Source organism: Thunnus thynnus, chromosome 15 (genome assembly GCF_963924715.1).
Source record: "Thunnus thynnus chromosome 15, fThuThy2.1, whole genome shotgun sequence".
In the NCBI taxonomy this organism is placed as follows: Eukaryota; Metazoa; Chordata; class Actinopteri; order Scombriformes; family Scombridae; genus Thunnus; species Thunnus thynnus.
In genome coordinates, this window is record NC_089531.1 from 30,613,934 (window position 1) to 30,637,835 (window position 23,902).

Below are 23,902 nucleotides of genomic sequence, written 5' to 3' on the forward strand. Positions count from 1 at the left end.
AATGTTTTAAGTTTTGTTTGTTTTTTTTGTTGTTGTTGTTGTTTTTCAGCATTTTTAACAGTTACCAAATAGCTTCATTTGCATTCCCATAGGAAAGCAAAATCCAAGAAGTTGTTTGTTTCATTTCTCCTAGACACAAATGAGCTATTTTTAAAACTAAGGTGAGACCAAAGGCTTTTACTCCTACTTCTCAAATTCAACTCAGGATAATCTCATTTATGTCTTACTCTGATCAAAACAAGAGATCTCTAAATCATCTTCAGTGTTTCGCCAGGCCAACGAGAACCCCCGCCAGGCCAAAAAATCTTTTTTTAAATGCCAAAAATAATGCCAAATATCCAGTCTTTTGGAAATCAATAGCGTTTGGGACCCTCTGAGCAGCGCTGTTTCGAAACATGAGTCAATGTCTGTGTCATTGCCTGGGAAACTCCAGGTAGCGTAACTCCTTTTAAGGAATAGGGAAGTTGTAAGCGAGTGAGTGGTTAAGCGAGAGAGAGAGCATCAGAAAAGTGACGGTGAATGTGAGCAGAGCAGACTAATAGGTGAGCAGTAAGGCCATATTCAGACTAAATCAGATGGTGCGGCATTCAGCCGCAGGGTCGAGTGGAGGTGTGTGGGGGTGTGGGCATGTTTATTTAATAACGTTTTATTTTATTTAATATTTTTTATTCTGATTCACCGGATTTTTTAAAATGAGTCGGGAAGCAGACCGCAAAGCCTAACTTTACTTATAACGTTAGTTGTTGTTAGTAGTAAATGTACAGTACAGACTACAATGTGTCAGTTAAGAAATGCTGCAGCTTGTCAAGACCAAGAAAAGTGACGTCTGTTGTTTCCCCAATGCTGGAAAAGTGAAGGGAGTTAGCTAAGAAGTTAGGTTAGCCTAATCTGACGACACTAAACAGAGAACTAGAGAAGAGAGAAATGTGTGGCTAATCATCCCCTCCCCCCAAACCACTCAACCTAGGGGAAACACTGATCTTAATTAAGTCTAATTTAAGTTTCCTGAACATGGTACCATGAGATCAGAGACAGAGCTCAAAGAAAACTCAGCTATGACTCCTAGGATCTCATGATTCTTCTCAAATATATCTATTTTCTCCTAGTGACCTCAGGAGAAACAACCACATATAACTCATCTGTGTCTTACTCTGATCAAGAGATCTCTAAATGATCTTAAACAAGTGTAATTTAAGTCTCCTGAACATGGATCAGAGAAAGCTCCAAGAAAACTCTGAGACATATTTGAGAAGAATCATGAGATCCTAGGAGTCATAGCAGTTTTGTCTTAGGTACCCTAGTGCTACTCCTCATTCAGCCAAACAGACTGGGGTATGTTACTCCTGGGACACACTGGATGCCTGAGCAGCGCGTGTGCCTCTTGCTTTTCATTTCGGCGGTCATGTTAACAGGTTAGAGCAGCCACACAGCCCGCGTGTCGAATGCGTTTCACGGGAGGCTGCTGCGTCGCTTCATCTAGAGATTTGAGGTCTCACCTATTTTCTCCGCGTGACGCGCGGTGTTCTCAGCAGAAATACACAGGGAACACAATAGAACGATAGGGCTGCCAGTGGCAGAAGCGCCGCAGCAGACACGCTTCCTGTGTGGATGCTGCAAGCGTGCGAGACGCAGCAGTTCAGCGACGCACACGCACTGCTGAGGTTCACACATCCAGTGTGTCCCAGGCGCACAGAAAAAAAAGTGCGCAGTGCCAATTAATTTCCTATTGGTCATATAGGCTGTCACTTCACTTCAGCTTCACTAATTGGTGGCCGACTGCTCGAGTGGCCAAATAACATACAATCGTCAGCACCCTTATTTGGACTGTTAACTTTCGAGTAGGATACAGGAGCTGAAGTTGAGGAGAGAAGAAGTTGCAGGTAAGTTTTCAACTTCTTACATAGGCTATAGTTGTGTAACCATCAACAGTAGTATGCATGAACGCCTTCGGTAAAAAAAAAAATCTATCTTTCTTGTAGCTTAGCACCGCACATTATGTTCGTCATGTTTTGATTCAAGGCTCCTTTGTCATGTTTGTTTGTTTGGTAACACTCCTCGTACATCTTAAAAGTTATTACAGGTTCATAAAGACCGTTTTGTGTACACATCTAGTAAGTGTTTTAAGTTAAATAGTGTAACGCTAATTCTGCTAGCTTTGCCATTTTTCTATGGGATTTCCCATTGTATTAATATGTTGTTAGCATCATGCTAAGCGAGGATTACTGTCCTGTCAGCCAGTTCAGTTTGTGACGTTGTCATGTTGTGAAACGTATTTATTTAAGTAAAAGACCTGCATCCAAAACTTATGTAACAGTAAACATTTTTATCGGTTAAATGTAGTTTAAAATCAGCAGATAAAGTCTTCAACTGTTTCCTACTGTTGGAGGAAAACTTCCAAAAACATATTGTTAAATTTTACGGAGCAGAGCTTACCGATGAACATCTACTCCTGCTAAAAGATCATTCATGATTTCTCATAAACAGACACTGGCTCATTCTGTGATCATTTAACACAATTCAATTCAATCAATTTTAGTTCCATGTAAAGTGAATAAACATGATGTTTCCCAGATAATGCCTTTCTGTCGTAATGACGCAGTTTACACATTTTTATAACTGCTGATTTATTGAATCAGAGTTCTTCTGAGTGAAACACGATGCCGAATTTAGCAGAAGACCTCAGTAATATATTAAAGTCTGTTTTGTCAGGTAATAAATATTATCAGTGTTTGATAACAATAAAAAATGTGAATCAGATTAAATTAATAAACTTCCTTTCTGCACTGGCATACTTAACCATGTACAGTCTTTGCTTATCTTGTTTGTCATATATGAATATATATATATCATGCCAACATAATAAATTTGAAATGTTGATTTACAGAATGACCGGATCCAAACCAAAAGACTACATTTCCCTTCAACCAAAATGAGGGACGTACAGCTGGAAACTATAGAGGAAGAGGCTAAGAGGATGATTAAAAATAGTGACTGTCCAATTACATTTATTTAACTGTTGTGTTGCTTTCATTAGGGTCCCATAGAGTACTGGGAAATGTGCGTAGATAAAGGTAAAAAGTAAATCAGTTAAAATGTACGCTGAGTAAATTACATTACATTTTTAACTAGACCACCTTTAGGCTACCAGATACATTGCATTAAATGTAAATCCAAAAAAAGTGGAACAACATCACACCACCGAGCCCTTGTGTCCAAATCAACAATAAAATCCATTTTTATAGATGGCACCTTGCAGCCTGTGCATACAGCTGACTATCAATTAAAAATATGCCACGTTCACTAACATACTCACCAAGTGGTGCAATAAATCATTGATTAATTAAGGTAGGGGGGTGGGGGGGTGTTTAGCATCGACACATTTCTCCATTCTGTATTTCTCTGTTCAGCATCGTCAGGTTAGGCTAAACCATTGTTGCTAACTTTCGGGCTAATCCCCTTCACTTTTCCAGCAGTTGGGGAAAGAACAGACGAGACATTTCTTGGTCTTGAGAAGCCACAGCAATTAATACACACTATACACACTATAGTCTGTGCTGTACATTTACTGCCATACTGACAAATTACTGCTCACCTTTTCCTCTGCTCTGCTCGCATTCACCGTCACTTTTCTGCCACTCGCTCTCTCACTTAGCCACTCACTTGCTTAGTACTGCCCTATTCCTTAAAAGGAGCTACGCTATTAGGAGTTTCCTAGGCAATGACACAGACATTGATTCATGTTTCAAAACAGCGCTGCTCAGAGGCTCCCAAACACTATTGATTTCCAAATGAATGGATATTTGGCATTATTTTTGGCATTTAAAAAAAAAATTTGGTCTGGCAGGGGTTGTCATTGGCTTGACAGCCCACCAGGCCTGTACTATTATAGGGAAAACACTGAACAGTAGATGTAATTCATTACTTCCACCTCTGGATCCCAGTAACCATGTAAAGATAGTCTTAACATTGACTGAAGTCTAATTTCTCTTGTACCTCTCTTGGGAATGCGTTGCCCACCCTTTTATAGATGGGATTCTAATTATTGGAACATTGGAATTGATTGGTAAAATGAAATTCATTACAATGAAGTTAAACATAGCTTAAAGAGTTTAATTCTAAATGCGCTGAAAAAGCAAATATAATGCCAATGAAAACATGACATTTTCAAGAGCAGGATATATATCGGCATCATAGGAGATAGCTTGTTTTCTTGTAAAATGTGACATGCTAACTTACATTGTTTTTGGTTTATTTAAAGGCACTTTGCATTTGTCACCTTTGAGGACGGCTATACAGAGAAGTTGTTGAAAGTGTGGCACAGAATGACAGAGGGTCCTGGCTATGTGAGAAGTGTAGTTCAGAGTTCATAAAACTTGTGGAAGAGAAGAAGAAGATGGAGGACATTCTTTCCAGCATAAGTAAGTTTATATTGTTAGACGTTGCCATGATGGTTATACCATCTAGTGACAACTTTTAAACCGTTAAATACATTAAAATGAAATTGTGCAGTGACTTACCAAATGTAAGTCACAGAGCAACTTCATTTGGCAGGCGAGCTCTTATGTTAAAGTTTGACCACATATCCAGACAAAAAAGTCTATGCAACCCAGCTCGCTTTTTAGATCCCACCTTAGCCTACTGTAACTACACTTGATCCAGTTACTAACATAGTTAAATATTCTGTGATTCTGTCTATAAGTGTTTACATTTGTCGCTGTCCTGTTTATATTTTTCTGGAACGGCAGATGCCTTGGCCACTCTGTGTTGCAGACTGTAGGCTATAAAATAAGATCAGTCATGGTATATTTGGTTCTCAGTTAATTCCCGAGATTGGCGGTTTCTTGTTTACTTGTTTAACGGAGATAGTCCTCAAACAAATTTAACATTTTGCCTAGCAACACCACGCTCTGTGTCTGTGCCACGTCCTTGCCAGATCCAGTCTAGCCTGCCTGTAAACCTGACATAAAAATCTATCTAAACTTGACAGTGCATACCTAGTAGTGACAGTGTAATGTAATGTCAGAATAAACAGTGGTAAATATTTGACTTGTCTGTGATGTTTGTGTTAGATATCATCCTTTGAAGAAGGCTCTTCAAGAGCTCCTCACTAGTATTGGCCCATTTCTGTCGTCCTTGCCTCCATAGTGCACCAATGTGAGCATGGCAGCCTACGACTTTTCCATCTCCTTTTTGAGCAAGATTGGGACTGGTGGGCTGTGAGTTGATTTTTGGTATGTTGTGAGAAGATATAGAAATACATAGGTGTTTATAACCTTTGGTGTAGATGCTTTTGTTTTGTGAAATACTTCTAAAACACTTAATTCTTTTTTAGGGGTCAAACTACAATGTTTAAGAACTACTGTTTATAATCTTTGGTATAGCTGTTTGTTGAAATATTGAATATTTGAAATCTCAAGCTGTTATCTAATGATTAATCAAGTTAAATAGTCTGAAAAGGGAAAATAAGTCATTTTTGGTGTCAAAGTTCATTCAGTTTATGCAACCATGGGAGAATCATGAATCATGAATACATTTTTTTATCTGTCATGAACCACAAAGGTTGAGATCAGCTGCTCTAACAGTGAACTGACATTTGCACTGTGGTCTTGTTTTGATTTTGAATATCAAGTTAACACTGATGTTGCAAGTAAAAGTTGCATGTTTAATGTAAATGCAAAATAAAAGTCTGGCTCAGTTGGCCTCAAATTCTCTGAGTTGGTTCTTATTTCTCCCTAATGCTCCGACCCTTCATTCTCACCCTTGTCTCCCTTTTTCTCCTAAGGGGTTTTAGGAGAAACATTTCAGATTTAAGGGATCTCAAGAAGATAAGGAATTGAGATCTTACTTACACCTCCCTAGTGCTCCTCATGGCTTTTTAGGAGCAATAGGCAAACATGAATGAACTCAAAAAGATACAATGATGAGATCTCATCTATTACTTGTAATCTCAATTCAATATCCATTTGTTTTACCTAAGTCTCAAAAATTCAGTCTCTCGTTGTCTCATTTTTTCTCCTAAGGGGGTTTTAGGAGCAACAATTCAGACTGAAGTGAGCTCAAAACAATATACAATGAAAATCTTACTACTTTCTCAAGAGTTAAAGAAAAGACTATCCTGAGCAAAAGATTTTTCCTCTGGGTTACCACCACCCTCTGGACCAAAGTAGCGCTGATCCTGATTCACATGTAACCCAGGAAAACCATGACGGACTCTAATCAGATTTGAGTTGTAGCTGACGGAGATGCATATACTGTATGTGGCTAAGATGAACAAAAGTGTGTTAAATCTGGATTTGATCTGGATCTGAGACTTTTCAAATTACAAGTTTAAATGGGACCTAAAATCCTGCCTGGTTTTGGCTTGTGTGTAGTGATGAGATCAGAGCCTAGATGCCAAATATCTACACCGTGTATATATTCTGCATTCACATACAGTAATAACCACAGCCTGTATATAAAGCTGGATGTCACATGCTGCTTTCATTGGAGCCAATTTCAAGACCAGAGTTGCAGCTTATGGTCGGCGTCATTTTCTCCATTTGGAGCCAGGACCTTCCAAATAAGGAGTGTGGGGTGTTGCCTTTCACTCTCTGGAAACACACCATGTGACCTCCAACTCAAGCGAATGCTAGCTTACTGGGATCACTGATAAGTGCACACTTGGGCTAATGTTAGCTACTTTAGCTAAACTGTGCTAATAGGGCAGGTATTGTAATCAAGTAACATTAAACTTAATGAAATATTGCAACAATAGTCCAACTCAGTGTGAGTCCCAGAGCAGGGGAGAACAGCAGGTGAGCATGCTGTCAATCAATGCCCACATGGCTGACATCAAAGCCACTATAGGTCTTCAGATCTTATTAACGGAGCAATAATTTCCACAATGACCACCAGCACACTTATTAGAGGGCCTGAATTTAGAGATCAAGACCTTAATGACTCACTGAAAAAAATTATTGAATTAGTATTTCTAGAGAGAAGTTGAAGCTTTTTGAATGGGAGTCAATTGGAGGAGCTAGCAGCTGTGTGTGGGCCTTTTAGGCCCTGTTTACACCTGGCATAAACATGCATCTCATGTGATCCAATCACAAGTGGGCAGTTCTAAGTACAGGTGTAACACACCCAAGACGCATTGAGGATGCATTGAGATCCAATCACATTATGAGGTGGTCTGGGCCGCATGTGGCCACATTCATTTAGCAGTGCAAACACAATATGTCCTGGGCCACATTGAAGGACCGCCTACTCAACTGATGCCCTTTATTTTCCAGCAGACTAGGCATGGTAATTGAATTGCTGCCTCCTGTGTCCAACTCTTTTGATAACAGGATAAAGATATGCATTCTTTTGTTTTCTGTCTTTCATGTGAATTAAACATAGACTGTAAATAATATGGACATAGTCACCATGACGTCACTCATTAGTTTGTGGACTGCAGTTTTTAAGCCTCGAGTTTATCCATCTTGGATTTCACTGTCACCATGTTTGATTTTTGGAGCCAGAAGTGACCATATTTGGACGAGAAGGTGGATCTGACCATAGCGCTAGCTGCTAGTTTGGTTAACAAGGTGCATTTACAATCTATGGTTAACAGTGATAGTGTTAATGAAAATGCTAATTTCTGCTAGCAAAAAACAGGCCTAAAACCATTAGATAAAAATGTACTCGCCGGAAAAACTGAACATCTGACTCTTTAGAGGGTCTATTATCACAACCAAACGCTGGACAAGACTTTTTTTAGGCAACCAAAATGTTAGAATTATCTTTAATGAACTGAAAACACACTGGAATAGCAGCAGCTACGCCTATACTCTGTGAATCTGGGATTACACCATGGTTATGTTACATAATCAATGTTGTCGCCGTGGTAGCGACTTGTCAATCACAATGTAACCACTCCCTGAAGCATACGCTGCTTTATCATCTATTTCACTCTAAACGGGACCATAATTTACAAAATGAACATCATGATGCATTGAAGAAGACTTGATACTACTGATTGAGACCATAAACTCATTAGGAAAGTGTTGATTGAGGTAATAAATCAAGTGAAAAGTAGGGTCATTTTCTCATAGACTTCCATACAATCAGACTTCTTTTTGCAGTCAGTGGGGTCGCCCCTGCTGGCCATTAGAAAGAATGCAGGTTTAAGGCACATTGGCTTCACTTTTCAGACCAGCAGCTACCCGCTTGGAATTAAAAGAACATAATCCACCTCCTGTTTCTTCCTGTTATCCCCGTTCTCCTAACCCATTTTCCTCATCAAATCAACAGTCAGAATAGAAATGAAAAAAAAAGAGAAGAGAATAACTTGTTTTTCACTTGTCTGTCTAAAAAAATATTTCAAAAGCAATACATTGCTGGATAGGTTCCTCTGTCCTGTCAAGTTGATAACGACAGTTTTTAGTTTTACTGCGCTGCTCAACATAATGAGCTCAGGATTTATCAAGAGGACGGCTGCTTTACTCCAAATAGTATGAACCTGGACTGTGTATGTGTAACAGCTGACCTATTGGATGCATAGAAGAACACAGAATATTAATTAACATTTGATCCTGAATGATCCTGTCGGTGTGTTGGAGATTTAAATAATCAATGAAGTTAGGCTGCCGTGTCTCATGCGTAAATGCGCACAGCGTCTCTCAATGGGGAAACACAGCTGCGGGGAGATGGCAGCATATAACTCTATATTTGTTATATATGTTCAGACGCAACGCTAGAGCAAATCAATAGGAGGGGCGTTTGATTGTCATGAGGGGCATACAATGCATTGTATATTTGTTTATCCTATCATCAAACAAGTTTAACACAGCTTTGGATAGAGGGTACAGGGACCCCTGGTCATCCCGCCAGTTAAAAACAACAATAATTTGGTCTTTGCAAACAGAAATGATGTACATGTTTATTTGCATATAGAGCTGGGGAGTGAGATCTGATCACAAGTGGTCACTCTAGATGCATATGGAGATGCATGCTCATGCCAGGTGTGAACAGACGTACTTAGAGCTGTCCACTTGTGGTCAGATCACCCAAGACGCATGTTATTGCCAGGTGTAAACAAGGCCTAAGGGACTTCCACATTGGCTTTAACCTCAAGCTGTAGTAGTTGTTGGTAGCTCTATATTATATGAGTTTGAATGTCGGCTCTCAAGTCTACAAATACACAGTGTCTTTAATTAGGGAATGTTTTCTGTTATTTTTGTTAGATTTTCTTTGCACCTGTGCAAATTCATGAGGTCTCATTAGAACTCAATGTTCATAAGATCCTGCTCAGCTTCAAGTAGTGCTTCATTATCCTCTTTACTTGTAGAAATAGTTCCCTTGTGCCTTTCATGCAGATACTTTGATATCTGACAGTGTTTGAATATTTTTTTCAGGTGAAAGAATCTATAAATGTACAGCTGATTAATGTACATTTTCATTTTACATGTAACTACGAAATGTCAGCCTGCATTTCTCAGATTTGTATGATCTCATTTGACTTAGCCGTGTACATCAATAGGCTTTGTGTTTCATCATAGCAATGTTGCTTTGTAAAATCGGGGAACGGCTCATGAATAATGCAAAGTAGAAGTTGATGTATGAAATGAACCAAAAGTGAAAAGGGTCAATTTTTCTCAGTGCTGAGCTGTGTCTGTGCACCCGTTAGTGCTGATTATGATGTGAATGTTAAATGAAACTTGGTAATGGAGCTACACGCTCAGTGACTGTGTATGATTCACAACTAACATTAATGGGACACTGGAGGCTGAGGCCTGGCTGGACACTGCACTGATAGTAAGCCCAGTAGTCAGAGCAACACTGGGGATGCATTTAGCTTTTCTGCTCTACTAACTTACAAGTTTTTCTTTACTCTCTCACTCAACTCCTCTGGCCTCTCCCTACAGTCTCTTCATCCTCCTCTGTGTTTTCCAGGCTCTGGACCACCTGCAGACCAGACAGTGGTCATCGAGGAGTTTCGCTACCTGTCCCAAAAGCTCTTTGTGTCTGTGTCTGTCTTTGCTGGGTTGGGCATCCTGCTGGGAATCATCTGCCTCACCTTCAACATCTACAACAGCAATGTCAGGTACAAAGGCTCACCTTTACTACATAGCAAAATCAAGATCAAGTTAATTTGAGGTTGCACTAATCAGTATCTTTATACGAACAATGGCTCAAACTCACAGAAAATTATCACTAACACTTAAATCTCTCCCTCAGCTCTAAGGAATGATTTTAGTGTCTTTCAGCTTATTGTTTTGGTTTTATAGCTCACAAACTCTGCTTTAATCAGACCCATTGTACACTACCTGCCCAGAACCAAATGTCAGATACACAGACAACGTCACTGACTACCAGGTGAACATACTGTAGTGGAACGTTTTGCAGCTAATGTGACAGATATTTTTCAGGAGCTGGTAAAGTTTTAAAGACAGAACAGTGCTAAAAGCAGAGTGAATATTGGACTTGGATTCATCAGGGTGCCAAAAACACGACTCCAAGTCAATGCTAATGTTGTGATGTTTGCTAAATGTGTAAATAGGCACATTCATGTGTAAATATGTCAATGTGTATTTTTACAGCTTGTTTCGCTGCCCCTGAGTGGCCAAACATCAATTAATACTACTTTAAATTCACTTCATTTTACTTTACTTCGCTTCACTTCACAGGCTAGAAAAATAATAAAATACCGTAGACTATAAGAAGCTTACAGTATAAGACAGCACTATATACAATATAATATACAAGTAGTTCCACAAAAGTGTATTATAATATCAAAAATGTGAAACTATCAAAACTAAGTTGCATAGATTGATTTTAAAGACCTTTTAAAATACCAAAAATAGATATTTTTATTGTACTTTGTACAGTATACATACACAGTAGATAAATCTAGCATCTAATATACACACGAACTAAAACCTCTTATAAAGTTAATGGGAACATACATATTTGAGGCAGTTGAAATGGCAGCACATACAGGAACTAAACTGGATCAATAAGTCTTGTTTTGGTTTTTTTTTATGGAATACCATTCAGGACCTACGCTGTAAGGGAAGAAAAACATACCTTTAATATTGATATGAATACTTTTTTCAAGGTGATATAATCTATGGAATATTTTCAGGGCTCAATGTACATGTTGATTTTGACTCCAAAAAAGAATGCATGAGGCAGCTAGTTGAATCCAGATTTGGTGTGGTTTCTATTCCTGACAGACAGTTAATATTCTGGACTGGGTGACAGTCTGACTCTGACAGCGGGAGGATAACAGTGAAGAGCTTGGTGTGTCTGTTTGTATGTGCACTGGGAAATATAGCCTTGACAGACACAAATATCCTTCTGTGCATGATAGTGTAGGCGTGTGGGTGTATGTGTGTGTGTATGTTAACATGCCAGTACATTTTCTTTTTTCACTGTGACCCTGAGCTTTGTGAGTGTGTGTGTGTGTGCGTGCGTTAGTGTGTTTCTTGGATTTCTGCCCTGAGGAGGACCAATTGTCTTCACTAGCTTATAAAAAGAAGGTAAATTCTCCAAAATAAGAGTAGCTGAAATGTCAGTTTCATTACTACAGAGAGTAGGTCAGGTGTGAGTGATTAAAGAAGTTAAATTTTCAGTTGAAGTGAAAGCGCTGGAGACAGTTCAAGTGTGTCCACCAAAAGTAGCTGAATTGCTAGCTGGTGTGCAAGCACTGACAGCAGTTAAAATGTCAATTGAAGTATAAGACCTAAAAGTAGCTGATCTGTCAGTTGAAGATAAAAAAACTCAACTGAAATGTCGACATTTAATGAGTAAAAGCAATGTTAGTGTCAGTTAAAATGTAGGCAGTGAAAGAACTCATGATTTCAATTAATGAGACAGTTAAGTGACTATCTTGTTGCTTTGAAGATGAAAATTCAAAAATAGTAAGTCCTATCTAAACTTAGCACAAAAAGTAAGGAAATTTGTGTTTGGTAGATTATTTCTTTGTTGTAAAAATGCTTCTTGGCAATAAATCTTATACCATTGGAAAGCCTGTTTATTCCCCTTTTAAATGGTGCCACATTTGTAAGGAACATGCATTTGTGGGATGAGCAGCAGAGCTGAGTATGTGGGTTGCGCCCATAAAAAATATGCCAAATCTTCTCTGCCAATGCCAAACAGCTTATTCTGCCATTGACTCTTGTTTGGTGTTTGGTGGATTGGATGATTGAAGTTTGAAGAAACAAGACATTAAACCAACAGACATGCATTCCAGGCATTCCATTCCTTTCACTATGGTATGAGTCCGCTGTTTGTGTTTGTTTATCTAAATGTTTATGTATATCTCCATGAATGTGTGTTTCTGCTTTTTGCCTCAGGTACATTCAGAACTCTCAGCCCTACCTTAATAACATGACTGCAGTGGGCTGTATGATGGCTCTAGCTGCTGTCTTCCCTTTGGGTATTGATGGCCTTCATGTCCACAGGAGGCAGTTCCCTGTCGTCTGCCAGGTACACTATGAATGTTGCTCCAAACACATTGATTCAAACTTAAAAACTGCCAAAACTCAATATTATTAGTATTGCTATGGGAAGAAGGGCTGCAAATAATCATAATCATCATCATCAGTTTGACTAATTGCTCATACAATGTTAAAAACAATGACAGATGCCCATAGCAGATATCCAGTTGTAGTTTAACAAAGCAATTCAAACTCAACATCCCAAAATTGCAATGGATTAAAATATAACAGCCTTGTTTGTTTATTAATTATTACTTAATTATTAAATTATTACTATTTTGTTTATTTTACAGTTACCAAAAGGTTTTTTTTAATTATTTAAATTATACACAAAGATGATAGTGTGATAATGCTGCTTTGTAAAATGATTTCATGTTGACAACATTGTCAGTTTAGCACTTAACATTATGCAGTATCCTCAAGTGTTGGGCACTTCAACAACAGGATCTTGTCTGGGGGTTGTAATGTAGACTTTATAGGTGATGACAGTCTGTCTAACGCCTGGGACACACTGAATGCGTGAACCTCAGCAGTGCGTTTGCGTTGCTGAACTGCTGCGTCTGGCACACTTACAGCGTCCACACAGGGAGCATGTCTGCTGCGGCGCTTCTGCCACTGGCAGCCCTATCTTTCTATCGTTTTCCCTGTGTATTTCTGCTGAGAACTGCACGTCTCGCGGAGAAAATAGGCGAGACCTCGAATCTCTAGATGAAGCGACGCAGCAGCCTCATGTGAGACGCACATGACACCCGGGCTGTGTGGCTGCTCTAACCTGTTAATATGGGCGCTGAAATGAAAAGCAAGAGGTTCCGCGACGCACACGCGCTGCTCACGCATCCAGTGTGTCCCAGGGGTAACTGACATGTCAGAGCTTCAATCTCCATAGCAACTGGTACATACTGTAAGAATGAAGAGACTGCTGCTAGTGGATTCATCTGTAGAGGGCATTAAGTATGGGGCCAGAACAGCGACATTTACATTTCGGTATCAAAAATAAAATTTGGCATTCAAAACAAAACCTGAACTGAAAAAGAAAACATGGGCAATGAAACACTTGAAAATGTTGTATTGGCTTTGTAACAAGTATTGGCACTGAAAAAAGTTCCCCTGAAAAATAAAACACAGTGTTCCTTGCGATGCGACGCAGATTGGATATCCCAGAGCGAGGTGTCATGGCTGAGATTTTGAGCCAGACTGTTGTAATTTTCACTCTAGGACTGTTAATATCTCACTTTATTAAGATCCTGCGTCGTCATCTCGGGGAGAAAATGATGCAATGAACTGATCTGTGCAGCTCTTTGGTGATTCACCGCTGGGTCTAATGTCTCCGTAGCATTTTCATATATGATATAATCCTCTTTGAAGATAAATGTTGGAGTCACAGATTAATTGTAGCTGCCACAATAGTTTGTCTGAATGTACAGTGAAGCTTCATGTTCTTTCTGGACAGAACAGCAGCGCTGTCTCTGTCTCTGTACAGATATCACCACATTTACATAAATATAAATGTATTAAAACAAACAGATCAGTCTATATTACATTTTGTTTTATTTTATTAAGCATCCTCCCGTCCTCAGAAGTTTGTACTCCCAAGTCGAACTTGCCCAGTGCTCAACACACTGCCATCCAAAATGGGCAGCCTGATATGTTAATAAATCTGAAGCCTCTGAGGTGCTGCGTCAGAGCACAGTGCCATTACACACATTGGTTCCACTGCATTTACCTTCATTAAATCGGCTGAAAACGACACCAGGATCATGGAACAAATCTCACACCAAGCTGAAGTCAAAAGTCACCAGCCCTGGTGCAGGTCTTTGGTGATTTACCGCTGGCCCAATGCTATTTCAGCCATAATTCTAATGAAGCCTATCTCATCTTGTAAATGGTCACATAGTTTAGTAATTAATGTTACACAACAGCATTTACACTGCAATGTGTCTCAAGAATAAAATACAAGACACTACTTTTGCTGAAAAGAAGGTCGGAAAAGAGGCTATGATGAGCCCTCGTAACCCGACATGTCATTCATAAAAAGGTAGAATATCGACTTATAACTGACCAGGCTGATATGTGTAGAGGTGTGTGTGGTTATAATGTATCAGCCTGGTGTCATTTTCAGCTGATTTAATGAAGGTAAACACAGTGAACCAACGTGCGTAATGGTGCTGCGCTCTGGCGCCTCAGAGGCTTCAGATTTATCAACATATCAGACTTTATTACCATAACACCTGAAAGTGGGGACACAAAAAGTCTCATTGTCCCCCTTATTCTGGCGCCAGTGTGTTGAGCACTGGGCAAGTTCATCTCGGGAGTACAAACTTCTGAGGACGGGAAGATGCTTAATAAAATAAAACGAAATTTAATAAAGACTGATCTGTTTGTTTTAATACATTTATATTAATGTAAATGTGGTGATATCTGCACAGAGACAGAGACAGCGCTGCTGTTCTGTCCAGAAAGAACATGAAGCTTCACTGTACATTCAGACAAACTAATGTGGCAGCTACAATTAATCTGGGACTCCAACATTTATCTTCCAAGAGGATTATATCGTAGATCAAAATGCTACGGAGACATTAGAACCAGCAGTGAATCACCAAAGAGCTGCACAGATCAGTTCATTAGATCATTTGGGGATGACGACGCAGGACTCAGGCTGCTAGCGGCTGAGATGACCCGCTGCTTTCACCTGGCCAGTGGCTCCTCACATGTCCGAAAATGTTGCAGCAGATTTACAAGCGTTATTTGAATAAACTGACCACATATTTGGAATCTACATGGTTACTTATTCGCCTGAAAAAATATTTATTCTTAATAAAGTGAGATATTAACAGTCCTAGAGTGAAAATTACAACAGTCTGGCTTTTGAGCCAGAGATTTTGATCTCCGCAGAGATTTTGATATCCGCCATGACACCTTGCTCTGGGATATCCAATCTGCGTTGCATCACAAGGCACACTGAGTAATGTAGGCCCACAGCAAGGACCCTCTTCTGTATGCCAAAACTGTGACAGAATGTTGAAACTGAAAAAGAGAAAGTTGAAACTGAAAACCAGTGACACTGAAAAAATACTGATAGTGTAAAAAAAATCTGTCACTGAAGAAAGACAGACATGAAGAAAAAATCTGAAGATTGACATTGGAAAAACACATCATCATGCAAAAAATATCAAAATAAAATAAGATAATAAAATTGTAAGATTGTAATTTTTTAATGTCCGTATTTTTGAGTGGAACTTTTTTCAGTGCCAATACTTGTTTCAGTGCCGACACAACATTTTCCAATACAAGTGTTTCAATGCCAATGTTTTCTTTTTCAGTTCAGGTTTTGTTTTGAATGCCAAATTTTATTTTCAATGCCAAAATGTAAATGTCACTGTTCTGACCCCATATTTAAGAAGACATTTGTTGTTTGGTTTGTTAGATGGAAGGGAGAAAGATATAATTCCCTGATACAGTATACTATTTTTAAAGCTGTGGCTAACTTGCTACTGCTACATCTAATAGGCACTGGAGTAATGTTTCTGGCCACCTAATGGCCACTTCAGTATTAACTGCTCTAGTTCCAGCACATTACATGTTAAACCAGGGCAATTCAATTACAAATTCTGTTGGGCCAGATTTTAAAACCAGAAATGTAGATGGGCCAGACATTTTCAGCAGCACACCTTTTTTTTTAGCTCTAGGTAATGACACATTTTAAACAAATGCAAATGAATGTAGTAAACATGGTAATGTGAATTGTTTCACTTTTGAAAAAATATATTCTTGGTTGCAAATCTGACCCAGGCACATCACAAAGAAAAAAGAAGAATCCGAACAATCACATGCACAGAATCCTAACAATCATAACAAGTGGCAATTACAGTAACCAGTAGCACTCTCTCTCTACCAGTATCTCCATGTGCATCCACTAAAAGTGCTTGTTTTTGCCACTGACAGGCTCAGATTGTTATTATAAGTGTCTGACAACATTATGGAAAGGGTCCCTACAGAGAAATAAAACTTTTTTCTTTACCTTTCACTTGATCCGGTTTTTTTGTTATTGTGTCTAACCAAGTCTCATTCAAGGAGAAGTCTCATTTGGATATCTCATGACAGTAGTTGTTGTAGGAAGACAGCTAAATAATCTGCTAAATATTCAGTCATGACTTTGAAAATCTTTTAGATAACACTAAGCAACGCTCTCTGTACTCCAACACAACAAACTTTTTTCAGCACTCCACTCTCCAACTCTCACTCAGGACACCGTTGTCTTCCTGCAACAACTCAAATCTCGCAAGATCTCTGTGAGACCTCTCTTTGAGCGAGACTTGGTTAGATGCAATAACAAACAGACGAGATAAAGGGAAAATTAAAGAAAAAAAAATTATTTAATTATTGTACAAAATTTATGCATAACAGTGTCTGTTTGTCTTTCACCTACCTAAACCTACCTAGCTTACCAAGGAACAAGGCTACACACTTACCTACTGTATGCTGTATTTATATAGTTTTTATTGTCTACACCTCCACAATAATTGAACTTTTTAAGCTCATTTGAAAAGATGATAATGTAGCTGTAAAACCCAAACCAGCCTAAACAGAATATTTTGAGGCTATGGTGACAGAAATATTTTTGTGCTGGTAAATACAACAGTTCTCATTATAGGTAGACTTAATGGTATGATGACCTAATAACAATACAAGCTGAGTAGGCAAAGTTAATGATTACAGTGCCAAAACACACACACAAACACCTAGCAGGCCACAGGCCCATTCCTCCTTTTACACACACAGGTAACTTGTTAGGTAAGGTTATTTCTGTGTCACATGCACTCGCTTTTTTTTTTTCATCGTGCCATGATCTGCTCCTTTCATTACGGTCACGGGTTTTGCTGCAACAATACAGTACTATGAAAAGCCAGGTTTAACAATCTGCAACACACGGACAATATAACTTAATGTTACTTTGCCAACATAAATGTCTGGGGAACAAGCAAGCTAGCTTGCAAATTACGTAACGTAAGGCTAACATTATTAACATTAAATATTTTCCCAAGGTTGGCAGGTCTCTGTTAACTTTGGTTAACTCCATTCACAATTTCAAATTTCCACACCCACCCCAGCCCATTTATCTTTGCAAAGGAGTTAAAGGAACTGTCCTCACTTGAGGAACCAGCCAGCTGGAGTGAGGAGGGGGAACGAGAGGGATAAATTGATGTCAGGTTGTAGTCTCTTGAAATGACATTACACATTTGTCAATCATAATCATCCCCACTTGAAATTTGGGTGAAAGCAGGGGGAATGAATCCAGCTCTATGATTGGTCAAACTCTCCATCTTCTATTGCTTTTCGGCCAGCTAGACACTTCTGCCTGTTGCTGTCAGATCTGAGCTCTGCACGTGCACAATTGATCTCACAGGCGTCACCAGCTTTTAGTTTACAGTGACAAATTGTACCAGTAAATACAATGTGCATGTGCGAGTGAATGTGCATGCAAGTAACGTTGGGTGGTTAACGTTGTTAAATGCAGGAGATTTAAAATCTGATTTTTGATTTTTGCCGGAGTCTATTTTGAGCAGTTTCTCCCGTCTCTTTGTTTGATGGAGGGCAGCACGCCCAAGACAACAGGTGATTCAAACTGAGAATATAGAATTAAATATTCAAGTCAACCAGCCAAATGATTCATATGGGACATAGATAGCAGTCCAGAGAACTCACCTGCGCATCTTTCCCGGCCAAAGTCAAAAACTAATATTATGGAGGATGTTCTACAGACAATCAATGAAAAATTACAGAAGCTAGATATCCTGGACACTTTGTCAGGAGATATCAAGGAGCTAAAAGACACTGTGAAATCTACTGTGGATCTTCTGCAGCAGACATGCAGGGATGTTGAAGTCATCAGAGAGAAAGTTAAACAGCCCTAGAGCTCAATTAACTACATCTCAGGTGAAAACTGCAAACTGAGAGAAAAGATGAAGGAACTGACTACGCACTCTATGCGTGACAACCTGATTTTTAGAGGCATTCCCGAGAAAAAAGATGAGGATGTTGAGCAAACTAGTAGAAGTTTCCTCATTAAGGAGCTGTTGTTGGACAGTGACACTGTCAAGGGGATTACCTTCCACAGAGTGCACAGACTGGGCTAACGGAAGCATCCTGCATCTGTAGATAATCTCTCATTCAAAGATGTGGTGATCAAAAGTCCCTCCAAACCCAGATGGATCATTGTCAGATTCAAGCAAATAAACACAGAGACTTGGTTTTTGGTCGGGGTTTGCATCTCTCCAAAAAACCCTTTGGCAACAGTTTCCCTCTGAGATTGTGTACCGAAGAAATAAACTTCTCCCCATATACTGGGAGTTTAAGCGGCAAAAGAAAAGCAGGGTAAGGCTTGTTGCTGATAAACTATACATTGATATTACACCCTGGCTTTTTCCACCAACTGATACTTTTGTGCTTTAACGTGGATGAACAATGCATGAACATTATACCTAAACTATGAATTTATGTTGACTTTTGACTATTGTGACTTTATTTATTTTTTGAAGATTGTGGTCCACCCCACTATTACTTACTTGCTAGTTATTCTTTTAGCACTAGGCTCATGCTACTAGTCTTAAATTTGTTTTGTATTGTTGTGTTTATGTTTGTTAGTTTATTTGTACATACATTGACAGACAAGCAACAGCAGAGTACCTAAGATTATTAATAAAGTTCTATATGCAGGCATTCTATATTCTTTTTTGTTCTTTTTTTAAGCTATGATGAATAATGAGACCCTTTGCCAGTTACAATTGTAATGGGCTTGCCAATACTGTGAAAAGACGTGAAATATTTACTTGGTTGAATAACAAAAAGGAGTTTGATATAATATGTCTACAAGAGACACATTCTCAAGAAGAGGAAGGGAGGTGGATGCGAGAATGGAAGGGGCCCATCTTTTTTAATCGTGGGTTAAGAAATCAGAGAGGTATTGCAATTCTGTGAAGAGAGCATCTGAATTATTGTTTACATAAGATGGAACACGATATGGATGGTCAATTAATTATTTTAGATATTACAATTAAGAATTTACACTTATGTTTAGTTAAAATTTATGCACCAAACAATAGTCCTTTTTTTAAAAAAGTCTGTGTAATATGATCCAGTGTTATGATAATCCGATAATTATCATTGGGGACTTCAACACAGTCCTAGACCCAGCTAAAGATAGAGCATGAGATCAAAAAGATTATCAAGATCAAAAACACTATGCCATTGCATCTATAATGTCTGCTATGGACTTGATATATGGAGGATAAAGAATCCAGATCTAATCAGATATACTTGGCGAAGAAACTCCATGGCCAGTAGAAGAGACTTTCTCCTGATTTCTTTCTCCTTAATCACAAAAGTTAGTTAAGTAGTGATAGCTGAAAGATTCTGTTCTGATCATCAAAATTTAATCTTTCTGAAATTAACAGGGGAAGAGGTTATTGGAAATTTAATCAATCATTCCTGGAAGACAAGACTTTAGTTTTAATAACAAGGCAATTTATTTTGGAATTTTTTACTATTAATATTGGTTCCGCAAATCCACACAGTGTATGGGATGCTTTTAAGTGTGCATTTCGAGGTCATGCCATAAAGTATTCTTCTTGGAAATATAAACAAATGTCTGACAGAGAAAAAACACCGTTGGATGAATTATAAAATATTAGAACTCGTTTGAATGAGAATAGTCTACTCATATTGATGATGATCTACAATTATTGGATCTGAAGCAAAAAGAATTAGAGAGGCTCTATCAGAATAAGATTAAAGGGATTATATATAGAAGTAAAGTGACATGGATGGAATACGGTGAAATATGCACCAAACATTTCTTGCAACTTCAAAATAGAAATATACCCAGAAAGAATATTGTGAAACTTTTGAATGAAGATGGAACTGCTAAATCTACAACTGATATTCTTAAAACTTTGATGGATTATTATACTAACAAGTTCCAAAAGGAAGAATTTCAATCAAAACATTTTTCTTTGTTTGATTTTATGAAATCTTGTCCTCGTCCTAAGCTTACAGATGAGCAGCAGGTATTGTGTGAAGGTCCTTTTAATGAGAAAGAGTTATATAATGCCATATGGTCTTTTCAGAATGACAAGGCTCCTGGTCTAGATGGGGTACCTGTGGAGGTTTATAGAACCTTCTCTGTTGAAATTAAGGACACTTTATTAGCCTGCTATAAATTTTCTTTGATGTTGGGCAGCAATCTAATTCTCAAAAAGAGGGGCTAATTTCTCTGTTGCTAAAACATGATGCAGATGGCCAGGCAAAAGATCCTGTGAAATTAAACAATTGGGGACCCCTAACACTCTTGTGGTGTGATGCCCATATTTTGGCCAAATGTATTGCACTGAGATTAAAACAAGTCATTCAACAGTTAATACATTTTGACCAAACAGGTTTCTTACAAGGCCAATATATAGGTGATAATATTAGGCGACTCCTTGAAATCGTTATAATCGAGTATTATGATAAGAATAATCTTAAGAATAATCTCTGGCTGTATGTTTGGGGTCGATATCATGCTGCGGAATAAATTCGGAAGTTATCAGACGCCTCTCTGATGGCATTTCATGATGGATAAGAATTTAAACATCTAAAGTGCCTAAAACTTTTGCACAGTATTGTATGTATTTATGTGGTATGTCTGTTGTTGTAAGTTGTGCTTTTTGTTTGTGTGAATATTGTATATGTGTTTTATGTTTGTGTAAAATAAAACAAGAAAAAAAAAGAAAGGAAAGAAGTAAAAAAAAAAAATTGACAAATTGTACCAGCATACTTGTCAAAATACTAATAATTTTCTTGCAAGTCAGTATTATATTGTGGTATTCCCCCAAAGAGGAGATCAGAGCTAAAACACATCCCTCCTGAAAACAAATCCCTTCCAAACAGGCAGCTGGATTTGCAAGATCATAACATCACAAGATCATGCGAGAATCCATCTTGTCAGGCTTCAAGTTATGTACTTGTGTCTAAACCACCAGTGGTTTTGACCAATCAGTGTCCTATGAGGAATCTCACATGATCTTGAGATCTCGCAGATCCAGCTGCCTTGCAAGGTAAGACGGTGATAGACAGAGGGTTCATTCAATCACCTGCCAAGTATTTTTTTGAAAAAGCCTGCCCTTTCCCAAACAGTTTCCAAAGATGATGGTTCTGTGTAACAAACCATCTGGCGCATCAGGTTAGGCTGAAAGACTTTACAGCTGGCCCAAGCAACTGGCAGCCCACGGGCCACATCCAGCCTAGAAGGAACCTCTGACTGACCCAGTGAGCTTGAATTAAATAGGCAATTTTAATAGCAATTTTAATATTTTAATTGTAATATTATTTTATGAAAATTATTAATTAATGTTGTTGTGTAGCCTAAATAGTTACAGTTCTGCAGGCGTGTCCTAAAATCTGTAAGCAGTCAGGTAACAAAACCAGCGTGAGAAATATATTCTGCCTGTCACTACAGGATCTGAGTCAACCGGGCATGTGAGACGTGGGATGTGTCACTCATGCACAAGCTGGTCAGCTAGGTACAGCAACACCACTTGGACAAACCACATACACCTGCCCGACTGAACTGCGCCCCATCAATGTTCTGAAATCTTGTGAGAGTTGAGTTGTTGCAGGAAGACAACAGTGGAAATGTGAGTGAGAGTTGGAGAGAGGAGTGCTGGAAAGAGTTTGTTGTGTTGGGTTACAGAAAGCGTGGCTTTGTGTTACCTAAAAATTCATGACTGAATATTTAGCAGATTATTTAGCTGTCTTCCTACAACAACTGACTACTTCTCCTTGAGCAAGACTTGGTTAGACACAATAACAGACGGGATCAAGCAAAAGGTAAAGAAAAAAGTTTTATTTTTCTGTAGGGAGCCTTTCCATAATGTTGTCAGACACTTATAATAACAATCTGAGCCTGTCAGTAGGAAAAACAAGCACTTTTAGTGAAAATATGGAGATACTGGTAGAGAGAGAGAGCGTGGGTTATTGGGTACTGTTATTGCCACTTGTTATGAGTGTTATGTTGATAGCTCTTTTTTATTCTGTTTGCCCTTTGTGATGTACCTGGGTCAGATATATGTGACCAAAAATAACAATAATAATATAACAATAATTGCTATTTGTTTAAAATTTGTTATAACCAAAAGATAAAAAGAAACTTTTTAAATAGGCTGCTGAAAATGTCTGGCCCATCTCCATTTCCTAGTTTTAAAATCTGGTCCAATTGAATTTGTAATTGAATAGCCCTGCTGTACAGTTACATTTCTGGAATTTCAAGTCATCGGTTGGTGTCTCATCTGTCCCTTTAGTTTCAATGGGCAGGATAACAAAATGCTAATGTCATCCTCCTATTTAAAAGGACAATTACCTTCCCAAGCTTGAATTAATCTTTGATTAAATTTCTCACCTTTCCTTATGTTGCTACTCATCTGATACTTCTTCCACCTCAGTAAAGGGAGATTCATTGCTGTATTACAGAGGATAGGGTAACAGAGAGAGAGACAGAGGATATTTTCCTTTCAAGGTCATCTCTGAAAAGCTATTTAACTCAAACCAGGCTTAATGATGGAGGGTGACTGAGGAGCTGATTTGATTTGTTCATTTGTTTGACATATTAATCAGATTCATTATTAAGTCTTTAATTTCTTTTCTTCTCTCCTAGTTCCGCCTGTGGCTGCTGGGTCTGGGTTTCAGCCTTGCGTACGGCAGCATGTTCACCAAGATCTGGTGGGTCCATACTGTCTTTACCAAGAAGGATGAGAAGAAGGATAAGAGAAAGGTAAATGTGACAAGGAAGCTGTGGATTTATGTTCCAGGAGTGAACAGTTAAGTCCACCCTGGGCTCCTCTGCCAAGCTGTGGGGGGTTAGGCTTTACTTGATCATCATCCCCTTCAAGGGCAAGCTTCACAGCCAGAGATGATGTATTCTCCAATCAAGTGCTTTGTTTTTACATTAACTCTCTCCCTTGCTTCTATAATTAGCCCACAGAGATGTAGTTGGCCCTCTGCTTGCCATTTAGCATTGTGTAGCATCTATTTATCATTCTGCCTGGCCAGTGAACTCCTCCAATTGGTCCCAGTGGTAGATGGTCTCTTCTAGTTATCCATCCTCAACCCCCTTCTGCCTCTCCTGTCTACTGTATGTCGGAGGACATGTCAGGCAGGACGTCTTAGAACAGACACTCCTGCTGCGAGGCAAGAGCAAGAATCCTCTTGGCAGAGAGATACAGCCTATTACTGAATATTTATGAACATCTTCAGTTGGAGAAAGCCTATCAGGGGGGATTATTTTATCGAGGGCTATGTCAAAACCGATTGAGTTCACTTTAAGTTACTTAATACCCACAGCTGCTGCAGTCCTTCTCTCTGAGGTTGGAAACACTGCTTCAGCGTTTAAAATCAAAAACCAAAGT

At 38.8% G+C, this 23,902-nt stretch overlaps 1 protein-coding gene and 1 long non-coding RNA gene across 2 annotated transcripts in view; both read left to right on the plus strand.

The window, feature by feature from the left end:
* Positions 1-23,902, plus strand: part of LOC137198518 (gamma-aminobutyric acid type B receptor subunit 1-like) — a 127,803-nt gene that overhangs the window by 91,197 nt on the left and 12,704 nt on the right. The window contains exons 10-12 of the mRNA XM_067612403.1: positions 9,916-10,066; positions 12,321-12,453; positions 23,152-23,268. Of these exons, the coding sequence (XP_067468504.1) occupies positions 9,916-10,066; positions 12,321-12,453; positions 23,152-23,268 (401 nt within the window). The remainder of the gene's footprint in view (positions 1-9,915; positions 10,067-12,320; positions 12,454-23,151; positions 23,269-23,902) is intronic.
* Positions 1,564-5,302, plus strand: LOC137198454 (uncharacterized). The gene is made up of 3 exons (XR_010931645.1): positions 1,564-1,880; positions 2,885-3,071; positions 4,259-5,302. It is a non-coding gene; the product is annotated as an uncharacterized lncRNA (long non-coding RNA).